Genomic DNA, 16,685 nt, shown 5'->3' on the forward strand with positions numbered 1-16,685 from the left:
TTCTCCATTGTGACATTATTTTCTGTAGTTATTGAAAGGTAGTTTATTTTATATATAACATTTTTTGGATTAATGCTATTAAGGCCATATATAAGGTACAGAGTGAGATGGCTAGTAGATTTGGAAAAGTTATTAGCCAGCAGGATCAGTCAGATGGATGGGTGACTGTCAGGAAAGGAAAGAAGACAGAGGAATAGCCACCAGAGACTTTTGAACTATCAAATAGACATTCAGTTTTTGGAACAGATGAAGGGAATAGCCTCTCTGAGGAAACTGAAAGGGCCAGTCAGTTATTGGATGGTTTGTTGCTTTCCTGGTGCTTGGATTAAGAATGTTTCTAAACATTTCAAGTGTATTGATAAAGATGAGATTGAGAAACCAGAAATTATTGTACACATTCGTAGGAACGCCATTTTTAGGGAAAATATTAAAGCAGTACAGAGTGAATTTAGGAGGTTAAGTAGAAGATTGAAAATAAAACCTTGAAAGTAGTACGAGAGATAATGGGTACTGCAGATGCTGGAGAATCCAAGATAATAAAATGTGAGGCTGGATGAACACAGCAGGCCAAGCAGCATCTCAGGAGCACAAAAGCTGACGTTTCGGGCCTAGACCCTTCATCAGAGAGGGGGATGGGGTGAGGGTTCTGGAATAAATAGGGAGAGAGGGGAAGGCGGACCGTGATGGAGAGAAAAGAAGATAGGTGGAGAGAGTATAGGTGGGGAGGTAGGGAGGGGATAGGTCAGTCCAGGGAAGACGGACAGGTCAAGGAGGTGGGATGAGGTTAGTAGGTAGGAGATGGGGGTGCGGCTTGGGGTGGGAGGAAGGGATGGGTCAGAGGAAGAACAGGTTAGGGAGGCAGAGACAGGTTGGACTGGTTTTGGGATGCAGTGGGTGGAGGGGAAGAGCTGGGCTGGTTGTGTGGTGCAGTGGGGGGAGGGGACGAACTGGCCTGGTTCAGGGATGCGGTAGGGGAAGGGGAGATTTTGACTGCGTCTCCCGCATTTCCCGCAACACATCCCTCACACCCCGCCCCCGCCACAACCGCCCAAACAGGATCCCCCTCATTCTCACACACCACCCCACCAACCTCCGGATACAACGCATCAACCTCCGACACTTCTGCCATCTACAATCCGACCCCACCACCCATAACATTCTTCCATCCCCACCCCTGTCTGCTTTCCGGAGAGACCACTCTCTCCGTGACTCCCTTGTTCGCTCCACACTGCCCTCCAACCCCACCACACCCGGCACCTTCCCCTGCAACCGCAGGAAATGCTACACTTGCCCCCACACCTCCTCCCTCACCCCTATCCCAGGCCCCAAGATGACATTCCACATTAAGCAGAGGTTCACCTGCACATCTGCCAATGTGGTATACTGCATCCACTGTACCCGGTGTGGCTTCCTCTACATTGGGGAAACCAAGCGGAGGCTTGGGGACCGCTTTGCAGAACACCTCCGCTCAGTTCGCAACAAACAACTGCACCTCCCAGTCGCAAACCATTTCCACTCCCCCTCCCATTCTTTAGATGACATGTCCATCATGGGCCTCCTGCAGTGCCACAATGATGCCACCCGAAGGTTGCAGGAACAGCGACTCATATTCCGCTTGGGAACCCTGCAGCCCAATGGTATCAATGTGGACTTCACCAGCTTCAAAATCTCCCCTTCCCCCACCGCATCCCTGAACCAGCCCAGTTCGTCCCCTCCCCCCACTGCACCACACAACCAGCCCAGCTCTTCCCCTCCACCCACTGCATCCTAAAACCAGTCCAACCTGTCTCTGCCTCCCTAACCTGTTCTTCCTCTGACCCATCCCTTCCTCCCACCCCAAGCCGCACCCCCATCTCCTACCTACTAACCTCATCCCACCTCCTTGACCTGTCTGTCTTCCCTGGACTGACCTATCCCCTCCCTACCTCCCCACCTGTACTCTCTCCACCTATCTTCTTTTCTCTCCATCACGGTCCGCCTCCCCCTCTCTCCCTGTTTATTTCAGAACCCTCACCCCATCCCCCTCTCTGATGAAGGGTCTAGGCCCGAAACGTCAGCTTTTGTGCTCCTGAGATGCTGCTTGGCCTGCTGTGTTCATCCAGCCTCATATTTTATTATCTTAAAAGTAGTACTTTCTGGTTTACTTCCAATGCCAAAACCAAATGAGGGAAGGAACAAAAGCTTAAAGCGGACAAATCAATGGCTGAAGAGCTGGTGTATTGTTCAGGGCTTTGGGATTTTGGACAGTTGGAATGTCTTTTGGGATAGAAATCGACAGTTCTACCCTAAACTGGAAAGGGACCAATATCTTAGCACAGAAATTTATACTGATAGAGAAGGTGAGTGAAGGAATTCGAAACACCGGTGTTAATGGAAGGATTGATGGGGTAGCTTCTGAATGTGAGCAGATTGTGTGAATTAGAAATACATGAGAGAGTCAGAGTATGCAGTAACTCTGAAGAACTAAATTGCATTTATTTCAACGCAAGGGGCCTTACAGGTATGGCTGATGAACTCAGGGCACATTTACGAATATGGGAGTGGGATGCCATTGCTATTACAGAGACTTGGCTAAGAGATGAACAAAACTTGCAGCTCAATGTTTCCAGATGAAATATCCTGAACGCAGGTGCCGGGCAGGCTGCACAGCTTTCGGGATCCTCAATCCTGGCCACTGAGAACCATGTCTATTCCCTTGACTATACTATTCCCAACAACAAATACATTTTTCTTTTCTCCCCAATCTTGAATGGTTCCCTGTACCATTACGCTATGGCCAGTTTGTTGAATCTCCCGACAGCCCCCACTCTGATCCACACATGGAGCAGAATCAAACCTGTTAGTCAAGCTCAAGGGCTAAGGCTCATTCAGCATCCAGGTTACTCTCCCATTCCCTGCTTAGTCACAGTTTTTGAACCTCAGACTCCAGATCCTCAACTCAGAGCTGGAGTTCCTCAACCAACACACACTTGCTACAGATGTGGTCACTGTGAACCGCAATGGGGTCTACCAGCTCCTACGCCATGCATGCACAATGCATTGCCTGGCGTAGCATGTTGACTTTAATTATTTAAATTTTGAAACAAAACAAATTAAAAATTTTGTACTGGTCTTTCAGTTTGTGGCCTGCAAATGTTTCCTTACTTACTCTTAATCTGCAAGTAACCTATAATAGATCATCAGATCAGGAACTGTTACCAACCAATGACCTTACGTTTTACCTGCGATGTGACTCTTGTTTATCCTGTTTAAAAAAAAACTTAAACTATGGGCCAAAAGAAAATAAACAAAAAGCACCTCTACACTGAGATACCATATTGCCAAACTCCCTGAACTAAATATTCACTCAGGCTGTGTCTCCCTCTTACACTAGTTAAGCTTCAGAAGTGAATTAACATTTTTAAGTAAAAACCAAAAAGAACTGCAGATGCTGTAAATCAGGAACAAATACAAAGTTGCTGGAAAAGCTCAGCAGGTCTGGCAGCATCTGTGGAGGAGAAAACAGTCACTGGAGCCAAAACGTTAACTCTGTTTTTTCCTTCACAGATGCTGCTAGATCTGCTGAGCTTTTCCAGCAACTTGGTTTCTGTAACACTTATTAAGGCTCAATTCAGGTGTCTGGTGATTGATTGCTAACGATCCATCAGTCTCATACCTTAATAACCTTTTCACTGGACTACTGAGTTTTAAACTTTTCAAATGGAGAAAGAAAAGAGAGATTGACCAGTTCTGTTGCCACATGCCACCTAATTCCCCAAACTAAGCACTCAGGCTGTGTCTCACTCTGGATGGAACTTACTGATATTTGAATGGCTTTTTGCTACTTATCTGCTATCTCCAAATAAAGGGGTAGAATTGGCTTCAAAATGACAATATATGGTGGGGTATTAAAAGATGGACAGTGTGAAAATATCTACTTTACACCACTGCCCATAAAAGCTGTCTTTCTCTCTCCATATAAGAAAAATATGTTGATCTTGACCCTCCATCCCCATCAAGGAAGTATACCCTTCCTCAATGCAAAGACAGCTTTTCAACAGAGAGCGCACATCTCCTTCTCCATGGGAACTTGTGGCATTTTCTTTCCATCTTCCCTCACAGATAGATCATGTTCATCTCTGTTCTTTTCTCTCAACCTATCCTTTCCACAGCATTTTCACACTAACACAGAAAATGCTCATGCTCCTTTCTCAGAGGGCATGCACCTCCATCTCTTCTTGCACGGAAACTTTAGGTCCTTCACATTTCAATCTTCAGAGACAATTCTGGTTTGTCACTTATAGGCGAGACTGCATTGTTTTCTCTCTTGCCTTGCAGTCACATATTTCTCACTCTCCACACTGAGTGCTTGCTTCCTTCTTGTCAACCCCATGAAAACCTATTCTTACTTTTTGCCGCTGTTCAAGTAATATGCATTCTATGATACCCATTTGATATGTTTTGGAGTGAATTGTGATTAAACATGAGTTAACCCACAATAACGAGATAGCATGACTGATAACTCAAAATAACAATGCAATTGAAATCTTAAATGGTAAACTTTCCAACCTTGCAGTCAAGCAAAAAAATTTCAACAGATAAATCAATGATTTTTAATACTTTTAAAATTGATTTTCTGTCCATATGTCCCAAATCTTCATACTTGTCCATAATTTTCCACATGAACAGAACTCCAAAGATTTGTTGGCATGCATGCAGCTCCAGCACAAGAAATTCCAACCATTCTGGAGTGTGACTTGAGGTGTAACAAATGCTGACTTTTTTTTAACCTTATAATCAACAAACAACATCACGTTAACACTGATGGCAAAAGGTTCACTGCTATGGGCAGAAACAAAATGAGTTGTTGGCATAAAATGGGAAAAGAGTTCAAAAGTAGATACATAGGAAGTGATAATAAAATGTGAGGCTGGATGGAGTGGTTAAGTTGGGAGTGTGAGCTGTTTGCTTTAGCTTTGTTTTGTGTCAAAATCAATGTGATAACACTTGGGAAGGGAAATAATATGTCGAATGACAAATTATTGGACAAAGAAGATTTGGGTTATTAATGCTTAATTCACTGTGCAATAAATGGCAGCACTTAGTAAAGCTGAGCCAAGCACAACTCATTTCTTCTACATCTCCCTTCTGATGGAATGCCTCAGGCCTGGAGCAATGGGCATGATCTTCCCACCACATCTGCAATTAATTTCTGGGTGGAATGATCCATTTTCAATCGTCCTGACTTACCCCAATTTAGACCCTTAAGTTGTCAATTTCTAGTCACTTAATGATCGTAACCCACCACACTCTGATTACCTGGCTTCCTAGTGGATGTGCAAATTGGCCACCTTCCCAACTAACAAAATGGGTCGCTTGCCAGGTGATTTGGGCAGTGGTCTCGATTTTTCCCAATCTGTGGGTGTTATTGGAAGGTAGGAAAGATTGCAGGGAATAGCTGCTGAAAATGGTCCCTCTCTCCTTTCATCTGCCAGCACTCTCCTGCCCAGGCCCCTGCAACCCTTAACACTTCATTCCCCTGTGTTCATGCACAGAACAAATCTTTTTAGCTGATCTCAGTCTTCTTGACTGTGGTTCAGCTGGCAGTCTTGCCAGCTCCACACAGAGGCTGTTGACCTCCGATTGGCCGGCAGCTTCAGATGGGGCAGGATGTGATTGGCCAAGAAGCATCTAGGTCAGCACTGAGTTACTTGATTGGCATTTGACCTGATGGGCTTTCTCACTGGTCAGTGGTGGGCTGGGAGTGGTTCTCCCCTGAAAAACGCCTGATCCCACACTTTCCCTGAAAAAGGAAAATCCCAGAGAAGGCTCTTATCTGTAGTCTTCTGCTTTTAAAACTTTCAACCAATGGTCAAAATTATTTTAGAGATAATGGGAACTGCAGATGCTGGAGATTCCAAGATAATAAAATGTGAGGCTGGATGAACACAGCAGGCCAAGCAGCATCTCAGGAGCACAAAAGCTGACGTTTCGGTCCAAGGGTCTAGGCCCGAAACGTCAGCTTTTGTGCTCCTGAGATGCTGCTTGGCCTGCTGTGTTCATCCAGCCTCACATTTTACTGTCAAAATTATTTTACTTTCTTTACTTCCTTAAAATTCTATATAGATTTCCCAGGATACTTCCATATATTATAAATTTCTCCTTGTAATCCTCAGGAAGGAACTCGTATGCAATGAGAAAGTTTTGTTTCTGTCGTAATCTATAGAAGCCTCCTCAGAGAGCAAGACATAGACCTTACGATTTCTGCCGGGGAACTTGCTTTGCATAAGCAGTGCTGGTTTTCCTTTGGTGACCTCATCAGCTTGGATACTTTTTCAAAAGAAACTTTTAAAAATTCCTCTATGGTCTTTTCACGAAATGTTGGGAAATGGAATGTAAACTACTCCCTGCTTGATCTCCAGTTAGAAATTTCCTCGTCAGAATATTTCCCAGATTATGGACTGCTTATCAAGCCCTTGCTTTTAATTTAACTTTTACTGTGTTTAACACATTGGCTCAGTGGTTAACATTGCTGCCTCACAGCATCAGGGACCCAGGTTTAATCCATTCTTGGGCAACCATCTGTGTGGAGTTTGCGCATTCTCTCTGTGCGGGTTTCTGCTGGGTGCTCTGTTTTATTCCCACCGTTCAAAGATGTGCAAGTTAGGTGGATTGGCCATGCTAAATTGCCCGTAGTGTTCAGGGGTGTAGACAGGCTAGACATGGGAATTGCACGATTACAGGGGTGGGTTAGTTTTCAGAGGTCCATTGAGTCGAGCAACCAACACTGCAGGGAATCTATGATCTGCCAATTCTAATAGCCTTATCTTTGTTGCTTTTTGCCAATCACTTGGGGATAAAATCCTTCATCCAGTGATAAATCGTAGCAGATGCCAAAGCCATTTCCGTTTAATAATACATAAGAAACCTTTTAAACTTCTCCAATTAACATTACTCTACTTCTAATGACATGTTGTCAGCATCAGATGTACCTATGCATGCCCACGATATTAAGTTCTGACCAAGATGGGAGGAAATCATTGTTGTTGTAGTTCCTGTAATCCTAGTTCTCATCATGATGTAAAAAAATATTTTTTACCCGGTTACCAATAGATATTTAGCCAATGAACATGATCAAACCAGTGCAGATGGCATAGGATTACTAATATGTGTATGCTGATGGAATCAGAATGCCGATGTTCTTTGAATTGGCGACCTTGTCATGCCAAGATATGCTGACGCTAGGTCTGGGACAGTGAGGATGGAAATATATTCGCTTTTTCATCTGCTGCTGTGTTTTGTCCAGGTCTCACTACTGCAAACAGATTTGCTGAGCATGATTGACTTGCAGTTTGGTGTTCTCAGTTGGGGTGTTGTGTTCCACACTCACCTATTCAACTTTGAGATAACAGCTGCAGCTTTTGTGATGCTCGTGTGGATTTCAATATCAAGAGACAGATTGCTGTGCTGCCGAACCTAGATATGGGAAGCAAATAATAACTATCAGTGTTACATTATAGATGGTGGGACACCATGCAGGATACAGAGCTTTATCTCCTTCTTCAAACTCATCTTGATTTAACCCCTTTCCTCTCTCCCTACCTTTAATGATTTGCATTGACCATAATCGGCTTTGCTTGCAAATATTTAATTGGCTGCACGGGTGATCACTGGTTGTAGTTAAAAAGAAAACAAATGCAAAAAGGGAGTCATGGTGATTTTCGTGGTGGGAGAGTCGCTCACTTGTGCATGATAGCACTTAACGAGCATAAAACAAAAAGCAAAGAAAGAAAACAGACTCAGCATTCCTGGGTATAAAAGAATAAATAAAACAGACTCAGTAGTTATTTGAAAAATCCTTTGTTTTGTTTTGGCTGCACTTCAGCCCTGCATTGCTGATTTTTGGGCATCTGGTGCAGACGGGTATGGGAACTTTGGACGATCTCCTCATGGGTCTGCTCTTGGCCAAGTGACTATAAACAGTTCCAGGCAGCAGTCCATGGAGGGGGCCATTTCTCCTGATTGTCTGCCTTTCTTCCATGGTCATGCCTGTGCGCTTGGGTCATTGGAGAGGGAGAATGCGGTGTCCAGCAATGCTCTTGATGCCTTTAGAGAGATGTGGGCACCATGGAAGATAAAGTGCTTTATTTTTCTCTCCAACTCCATTTTGATTTAGCCCCGTCCCACCCTCCTCCTTTTCTTTTGATCGGTCGCATCATCCATTATGGGCTTTGCGTGTAAATTTCTAATTGGCTAAGCATGTGATTGCTGTGCTGGTTAATAGTTAAAAAAAAACAAAAAAAATTCAGTGATTTGGTGGTGGGAAACCATTTGATTTTGTGTGATAATACTTGCAGATTTATTGAAAAAAAATACAAAGCAGACTCAGCAGAGGCAGGCTGATGTGTAATGGTCTTGTCACTGGACTATTAATTCAGAACTCCCACAGGACGATGTTCAGGGGACATGGATTTCAATCCAATTAAGGCAGATGGTGAAACTTCAATTCATTAAAAAATTGGAATAAAGCAGACTCAGGAATGGGTCTGCAGAATGTCTCTCCTAGGCTGGGACTAGTAGTGGCTCTATTTTGGTATTCAACAAATGAGCTGTCCAGTTGGTCTTCCTGAGTTGTTAAAAAGTGTTTCTTGGCAGGCAATGCTGGTGAGGTATTGCACAGAGCAACTCTGAGGATTTGGTGCACATTTGGATGCCTGATGCTAGAATTGGAAGTTTAGGCTGAAGAATCACAAAGTGTTTGGGTTTCAGAAATTTTCCTTGGCAGTGCCAATGCAAGCAGTATCACGGCTGACTGGAAGATGCTGCCATTGCTTGATTGGCACCACATCTAAATTCTTCAACATTCACTGTCTCTGGCACCAGTGCACAGTGCCAGCAGTGTGTGTGCCATCAATAAGAAGCACTGCAACAGTTGACCAAAGTTCCATAGCCAGCACTTGATGGAGTGCCTATCACTCAGGCTGCTTTGCCCTGGATAGTATTGTGATTCAGGTGATTCTGTGACATCAAACAGATAATCTGGCAGCAGGGGTCATTGTTGTTGATTTCTAAATAATTTCTACATCACAACATTGATGAATAACTTCATCCTTAGAAAACTAATCTTGATAAAATGCAATCTTACAATACATTTAGTGAATTCCGCCAACAATATTCATATTTGATATCAGTTTTGTGCTCGTAATTTGCTGCATTATTCACAAACTATTCCATCCCTTGATAATTTGTGCAGTTGTGTGTCAACGTCTTACTTTGTTCAGAGTGGATGAGTGCATAGCATTCACTTAGCCTGAATTTAGGTGATTTTAATTTATGTTGACATTGATATTGTTACTGGTTACTTTTGTTACTTCTTGGCAAACATGGTGTTAATACATTGATTTTTGTTTTGTCGATTCAGGTGGGCACCTGGGCTTTGTTGTAGAATCAGGTATGTACTGAAATGATCAACACTTTTTAACAAAGAAGTTTGAATTTTCCGATATGAGAATTTAACCATCTTCCCTTGACATTGAATGGCATTACCGTTGCTGAATCCATCGCTATCAACATGCTGGAGGTTACCATTGACCAGATATTAAACTGGGCTGTTTGAAAAAGCAGGTCTGATGCTTGAAATTCAGCAGGGAGTAACTCCTGTCTCATCAAAGCCTATCAGCCATTTACAAGGAGCAAGTCAGGAGTGTGATGGAATACTCATTACTTCGATGAATGCACCACCAACAATGTTCAAGGACCCAGGACAAAGCTTGATTAGCACCACATCTAAATTCTTCAACATTCACTGTCTCTGGCACCAGTGCACAGTGCCAGCAGTGTGTGTGCCATCAATAAGAAGCACTGCAACAATTGACCAAAGTTCCATAGCCAGCACTTGGTGGAGTGCCTATCACTCAGGCTATTTTGCCCTGGATGGTGTTGCGATTCAGGCTCTGAGTCTTGAGTGATGTGCTCCACATTAAAACTATTACCCTCCCACCCCTGCTACAGCCTTCATTGCTGCTTCCTTCAGTCCAAGGGAACTATTTATAGTCCTTACTGAAGTGGTCACACCATTTCATTCAACATCTCTTATGGTATTATAGTCTCTGTAAAAAGCCTGGTAACTTTTAAAAAGAAATGTGAATTTTCAGTTAATAATGGGAAAAATGTGCAACATGATCTTACATTTAAATGAATAGTTTTACTGTAACATTCGAGAACAAGAATATGTGTATTAATTTGACATTATATCTAGGTAGCATTTATACTTAAAACCTAAATTCTGAACAGTATATTCCCTGTTATACTTTTAAATACAATGATAAGCTCCTTTTCTTACATTACAGGTTCCTCATTGCTTCATTGATTCTCTGAAACTGAACTAAAGAAATGTATGCTCTCTCCCTGTTGGTCAGCCTCTTTTCTGTAGCTCTCTATGTTTCTCTGTCTGTGTGTGTCTTTTCTTTGACTTTCCTGTCACCTTTGCTATTAATAGAAGGGAGTAATGGAGTACTGAAAGATTCAATAGATATTATATACGCTTTCTGTACCTACTACTCTGAGGAAATGTGGGCCATTAGCAACAGCCAAATTGTATTCCAAAACAATCTGCATTCTTGTGGTTAGGCATATCTCCCCCACCCGCAGCCATTAGCATCAAGCCAGGGGATCAGCTCAGTTCAGTGAAGAGTTGTGGAAGGCACACCTAAACATGACATATCAACCTGGTGAAGCTATAAAACAGGACTACTTGTGTGACAAACAGCATAACCAGCAAATGATCGACAGAATCAAGTGATTACACATCCAAGGGATCAGATCTAAGCTCAGCAGTCCTGCCAAATCCAGTTATGAATGGTGGTGGACAATTAAACAACTCATTGGAGGAGGTTCCACAAATATTTGCCTATTTAGAATTGGCCAGAGACCAGTTAGAGTCAACCTGGGCCAGACAGTAGTAGAGTTAACTGGATTGCAGTGGGTTTGGCGATAGATGTAGGCAAGACCAGGTAAAGACAGCAAATTTCCTTCAATACGGAAACATTAATGAAACAGCTGGATTTTTACAACAATTGACAGTTGTTTGACGGTCACCATTTGATGAACCTTTTTATTCCAGTTTATATATTTGATTTCAAATTTCATCACCATGGTGCCTCAGTGGTTAGCATCCTCAGTGGATTCCATCCTCATGTGACTGTGCGGAGTTTGCACATTCTACCTGGGTCTGCATGGGTTTCCTCTGGGTGCTCTGGTTTTCTGCCAGATTTCAAAGAATGTTCAGGTCAGGTGGATTGGCCATGCTAAATTACCCTGTAGATGGGTTAGTCACAGTAAATGCATGGATCTTGGGTGGGATGGTCTTTGGAGAGTTGGTGTGGACTTGATAGGCTGAATGGCCTGTTTCCACAATATAGGTTTTCTATGACCTATTATGAAGAGATTTGAACCTATGTCCCAAGGAAAACTTCAAAGTCTGAAGTCACATGATGCCAGGTTATAGTCCAACAGGTTTATTTGATCTCACAAGCTTTCGGAGTGCAGCCCTGTCAGCAGGTACAGTGAGAGAGAAGAGCATATAGACACAGAATTTATAGACAGAGAGATCAAGGGCTCAGAGATCAAAAGATCTGGTGTGAGTGCAGTGTCAGCTAATAAGTCTCTGCGGGTGATCAAGAGTGTTAGATCGTGAGTACAGTGTCAACAGCAGAATAAGCAGCGAGGGGATGACCTATAATCTGATTAAATAAAGCAGAGAGATAATAACAAAAAAGGTAAAAATAAAGTGATGCTGGAGTCAACCAAATGACTGGAATAACATGATAGGTATAAGAGTTGTATGCTGAGGGCCTAACCAAAGTAATAAGTAATTCAAAATTGTACAAACTAATTAAGGTAGAGAGATCATAACAATTGATCAAGTTGATGGTGTCAAAACAGGACATTGTTCACAGCAAACTACCCAGCCTTCAGGACGACATTGACCACAACGCTATACAACCCTGTCATGGCAATCTCTGCAAGACATATCAGATTTTACAGATACAGAATGGTGTAGCCGGGTTACATGTACTACAATATGAACCCAAGATCACAGCTGAGGCATCTTTATAGGTGCTAAACTTGGCTATCAGTCTCTGCTCAGTGACTGTGTTGTGTATCTCGAAGTCTGGCTTGGAGGTCACTTACCCGAAGATCAGAGGCCAAATATCCTTGACCATTGAAGTGTCCCCTGACTATGAGGGAATATTCCTGTCTGGCCATTGTGGCTCAGTATTCATTCATCCATTGTTGTAGTGTCTGCATGGTCTTACTGATATACCATGCCTTGGAGAATCCTTGCTTGCAGCATTTGAGATGGGCATCATTTGCCAAGTCACATGAGTATCTGCTGTGTACGTTGTGGGCAGTGTTCCCATGTGTGATGGCAATCTCTGTGTCGATGATCTGATATGTCTTGCAGAGATTACCATGTGAGGGTTGTATAGCGTTGTGGTCAATGTTGTCCTGAAGGCTGGGTAGTTTGCTGTGAACAATGGTCTGTTTAAGGGTTGATGGTTGTTTGAAGGCAAGAAGTGGAGGTGTAGGGAAGATCTTGGTGAGATGCTCATCATCATCGATAATATGTTGAAGGCTGCAAAGAACATGGCATAGTTTCTCTGCTCTGGGGATGTACTGGACGACGAATTATACTCTCTCAGTCATATCCTGCGTCTGTCTTCTGAGCAGGTCATTGTGGTTTTTTGCTGTGGCACATCGGAACTGGTGATTGATGAGCTGAGCGTCGTATCCTGTTCTTATGAGGACATCCTTCAAAACCTTTAGGTGTCTGTTGCATTCTGCCTAGTCTGAGCAGATCCTGCGTATACACAGGGCCTGTCCATAAGAAATGGTTTCTGTAATATGTTTAGGGTGGAAGCGAGAGAAGTGCAACATTGTGAGGTTATCCATGGGCTTGCGATAGAGGGGGGTACTGAGCTGTCTGTCCTTGATGGAAATGTATGTGTCCAAGAATGAGATTGATTCTAAAGAGTAGTCCGAGGTAAATCTGATGTTGGGATGGAACTTATTGATGTTGCTATGTAACTTATTGATGTTGCTATGTAGTTGGTTCAGTGATTTCTTGCCATGCTGTTGCAATGATGCCGTCATCATGGAGGATGCTGGTGTTGAGTGCCAAAACGTCCATCGTGACAAGGAATGTTCCACTTGAAGGAAAACTTATCCAGATTCCTAGTCTAGTGACTTTAACACTATGCACTACCTCCCCAAATTAAGTAATCTAAATTAGTGAGTGTGTCCTTTCTCTATAGTTATCTCTTTTTACAAGCTTAATTTCCTTCTTTGTTTTACCCCCTGGGTAGCCCTGTTTTTTGGTAAGCAGCTTATGTCTTCTATTGTGAAGACAACATCAAATATTTGTTTCATGCCTCTGCTTTTGCTTTGTGAGAATAACTTGCTTCTCCCAGATTAAAGTTTTGTGAACTTTGTTTTTGCAGATGAGTTCAGCTTTATCCCATTCCAGATATTAGCCTCTGACTGTACAAGTTATTCACTGGTCTACTCCTGCACTCAGCATAATTTGTATCCCACGATCTATGCATGGATTTTGTCAAGACATGCGTATTTGGAAGAAAGTACCATCGATCAACTGGAAAATATTCTGAAAGATCATAAAATCAAACTTGATAAAATACATACAATAGATCAACAGAACTGCCCTTAATAAAGAGGTGATCAAAAACCACACAAATCAACATTTTAATCTGTTATCAAAATGAATTGTTTTAGTTTATGTGATTGTACATCACAAGTGAGTTAATGTAACCGGAATGACATGTTATATGCTAAGGTTTTTTGTGTGGACTATGAATTGTGAAGATTTACTTTTACTAGAAATGAAAGTCATAATAGGCATCTCCAAGTTATCATTAGTTGTCAATATTTGTCCCCGTTAGAAGTAATGTGCCTATCAAAACATCTGTACTGATTTTAAGCTCTGATTCATATATCAGTAGAATTTATTGAGCCAAGTACACATGCAGTGGTAATTTTTCTTCAAATTACAAAGGGCTTTGCTGAGGTAATGTTATCAACTAGGTAGGCATAAACTGAGTACTGATATATTTAGTACTAATGTGTTTGAAAATAATGAACCTGCTGATTTAGACTATACAAACCATCTCTTCTTTTGCCATTATGACTTAACATGTCAAAAAAAATGAATGGGCAACTTCTTACCCTCACACCTTGCTGTAAACCATGCATTCCGCATTGCTTGCTTGTTTTAGAAACTACCTTCTAAGGTATTAGGTACATTTTCCGGAGAGTAAAGTTACATGCCATCCCTACTCAGAAATAATGTTAATTTCCATGCAAGTGAAAATTAAACATTTTCGAAGACAGTCAGTAAGCCATCATAGCAGCCTTTAATCCTGATGATAAGCGTAAAATGTAAACCATAAAGTTTTGAAATTAAAGTAACCAATTTTAACCATCTCATAAAGACTTTTTCATCTCATTATTCTTTGTGTTGTAGTTATTTTAAATGTTTATCCAGCTGCTTTGGTTAATTGTTTTATGTAAGGATTTAATGCAAGCTGCCCCATTTTATTTTTTCCTTTGCAGATGGTTTAGCAAAGTGCATTGTTGTTCAAACTTATATTATTCAATTTTCATGCATGCTACCATTTTGCTTCATACGCTGTGAAAATACATAAAAGTTACAGTATAAGTTCTCATCTTGGCAATAAAAATACAAAGTCAAAGTGGATATATTTATCATGTATTCCATTGGTTTCTTTTGAATGGATTTATGGATAGTTTTGTATTAGTTATAGCTTTGCTTTTAGCTCTTATACAGTGGCAAATTGGAAATGAGAACACTTCATAGCTGGCCACTTCTAACCAGCTTTTCTGGATTCACTGTCTTTTTCTTGTGAAGTGATTAGCACTTTAGAATGTGCAATGTTCCTGAACCACAAGAAAACTAAGCTGGGGTTTACTTCCCAATTAGGAACCATTTTCCACGGAATGGTAACCATTTCCATCATTACTATAAATAATTCCACAAGAGATGCACAAATGGTGTTAAAAATATGCCACACCTAATACACATCCGTTCTGTTGCAGTTGTGTCACATTTTGCGTTTCTAAATTACATGTAGTTTGTAGAAAAATCTTACCTCTAATTATAAGTATGGGAACATCTACAAATAAAGCAGCAGAAACTGAATGTTGAAAGACGCAAGAGCAGAGTTAGACCTGTTGGTCCATAAAGTCTGCTCGATCATGGTTGATCTGTTTTTCAACTCCATTCTCCTGTCTTCTCCCTGAAAGATTTGATCCCCTTATTATCAAAAACCTATCTGTCTCTGTCTTAAATACACTCAATAACTTGGCCTCCACAGCCCCCTATGGCAATGAGTTCCACAGAGTCATCCCCTCTGGCTGAAGAAATTCCTCCTTATCTCAGTTTGAAAGGGTTGTCCCTTCGATCTGAGACTCTAGCCTTAGGTCTCAGTCTCTCCTGATAGTCAAAACATCTTCTCCACGTCCACTCTATACAGGCCTCTCAGTATTCTGTAGCATTCAATGAGATCCCACTCATCCTTCTAAACTTCAGTGAGTACAGACCCGGAGTCCTCAACTGCCCCTCATAAGACATGCTCTTCATCCCTTTGTAGACCTCCTCTGGACCATCCCTAATGACAGTGCATCTTTCCTTTTATGAGCAAATCTGCTCACAGCATTCTAAATGTAGTCTGACCAGAGTCTTTCCAGCCTCTGCAGTAATCTGTATTCTTGTATTCTAATCCACTTGAAATGAATGCCAACATTGCATTTGCCTTCTTGACTGCCATAAGAAGCTGCATATTAACATTAAGGCAATCTGAACCAAAACTCCCAAGTCCCTTTGTGCTTCAGATTTCTGGCACTTTTTTTCCCATTTAGAAACTAATGTGCACCCCTATTCATCCAAGCAAAATGCAAGACCTCACACTTTCCAACATTATCCTCCATCTGCCATGAAATGCATGACATACTTCACATATAGAAAATGAAAACAAAAGGTTGTAAATACTTAAAAGGTGTGGTATCATCTGTGGAGAAAGTGTTTAAGTTTGATGATCTGTTATGCAATAGTTCACATAAATATCTGCTGACTCTGTCTAGTAACTGAAAAGCCTTAAATCAGACTGTTCACACCTTTGGTGTCAAATTTAACCACAGTCTGTACTTGTCGCAAAGTATATTTATTTCCTTCCTTGTAACATCATCTGATTCTCTTTCTCAGCTCGTCTGTTGAAACCCTCTTTCAAGCCATTGTTACATCTAGACTTGACTATTATAGCACACTCCAAGATTGCCTCCTATATCTTACATCCAACTGTCCATAAACCTGAGCTCGTCTAAGCATCTGCTGTCTATCTTTACTTATGCATCATCTCTGTGCTTGCTGACCTATACTGGCTCTCCAGATGAGCAATATTTCAACTGTAAAACGCTCATCTTTGATTTAAAATGCCCAAATGGACTTCCCCTTCCAATTTGATTTCCCACTTCAACCCTAGATGCTTCAAGACACTTATGTTTTAATTCAAGATTCTTGTGAACTGTAAGCTTTTATTCTCATTTTCTCTGGACTGTTGGCTTTACACTGGGTATCACTAACCCAAAGCAATTCTAGCAACAGAATATAC

At 41.7% G+C, this 16,685-nt stretch overlaps 1 protein-coding gene across 3 annotated transcripts in view; it reads left to right on the forward strand.

Moving 5' to 3' along the window:
• Positions 1 to 14,488, forward strand: part of LOC125457544 (apolipoprotein D-like) — a 28,357-nt gene extending 13,869 nt beyond the window's left edge. For all 3 annotated transcript variants that reach the window (XM_048541887.2, XM_048541888.2, XM_048541889.2), the window contains exons 5-6: positions 9,401 to 9,430; positions 13,482 to 14,488. In XM_048541887.2, the coding sequence (XP_048397844.1) occupies positions 9,401 to 9,430; positions 13,482 to 13,708 (257 nt within the window). In that variant the 3' untranslated portion in view covers positions 13,709 to 14,488. The remainder of the gene's footprint in view (positions 1 to 9,400; positions 9,431 to 13,481) is intronic.
• The last annotated feature ends 2,197 nt before the right edge of the window (positions 14,489 to 16,685 follow it).

Source organism: Stegostoma tigrinum, chromosome 14 (genome assembly GCF_030684315.1).
Source record: "Stegostoma tigrinum isolate sSteTig4 chromosome 14, sSteTig4.hap1, whole genome shotgun sequence".
In the NCBI taxonomy this organism is placed as follows: domain Eukaryota; kingdom Metazoa; phylum Chordata; class Chondrichthyes; order Orectolobiformes; family Stegostomatidae; genus Stegostoma; species Stegostoma tigrinum.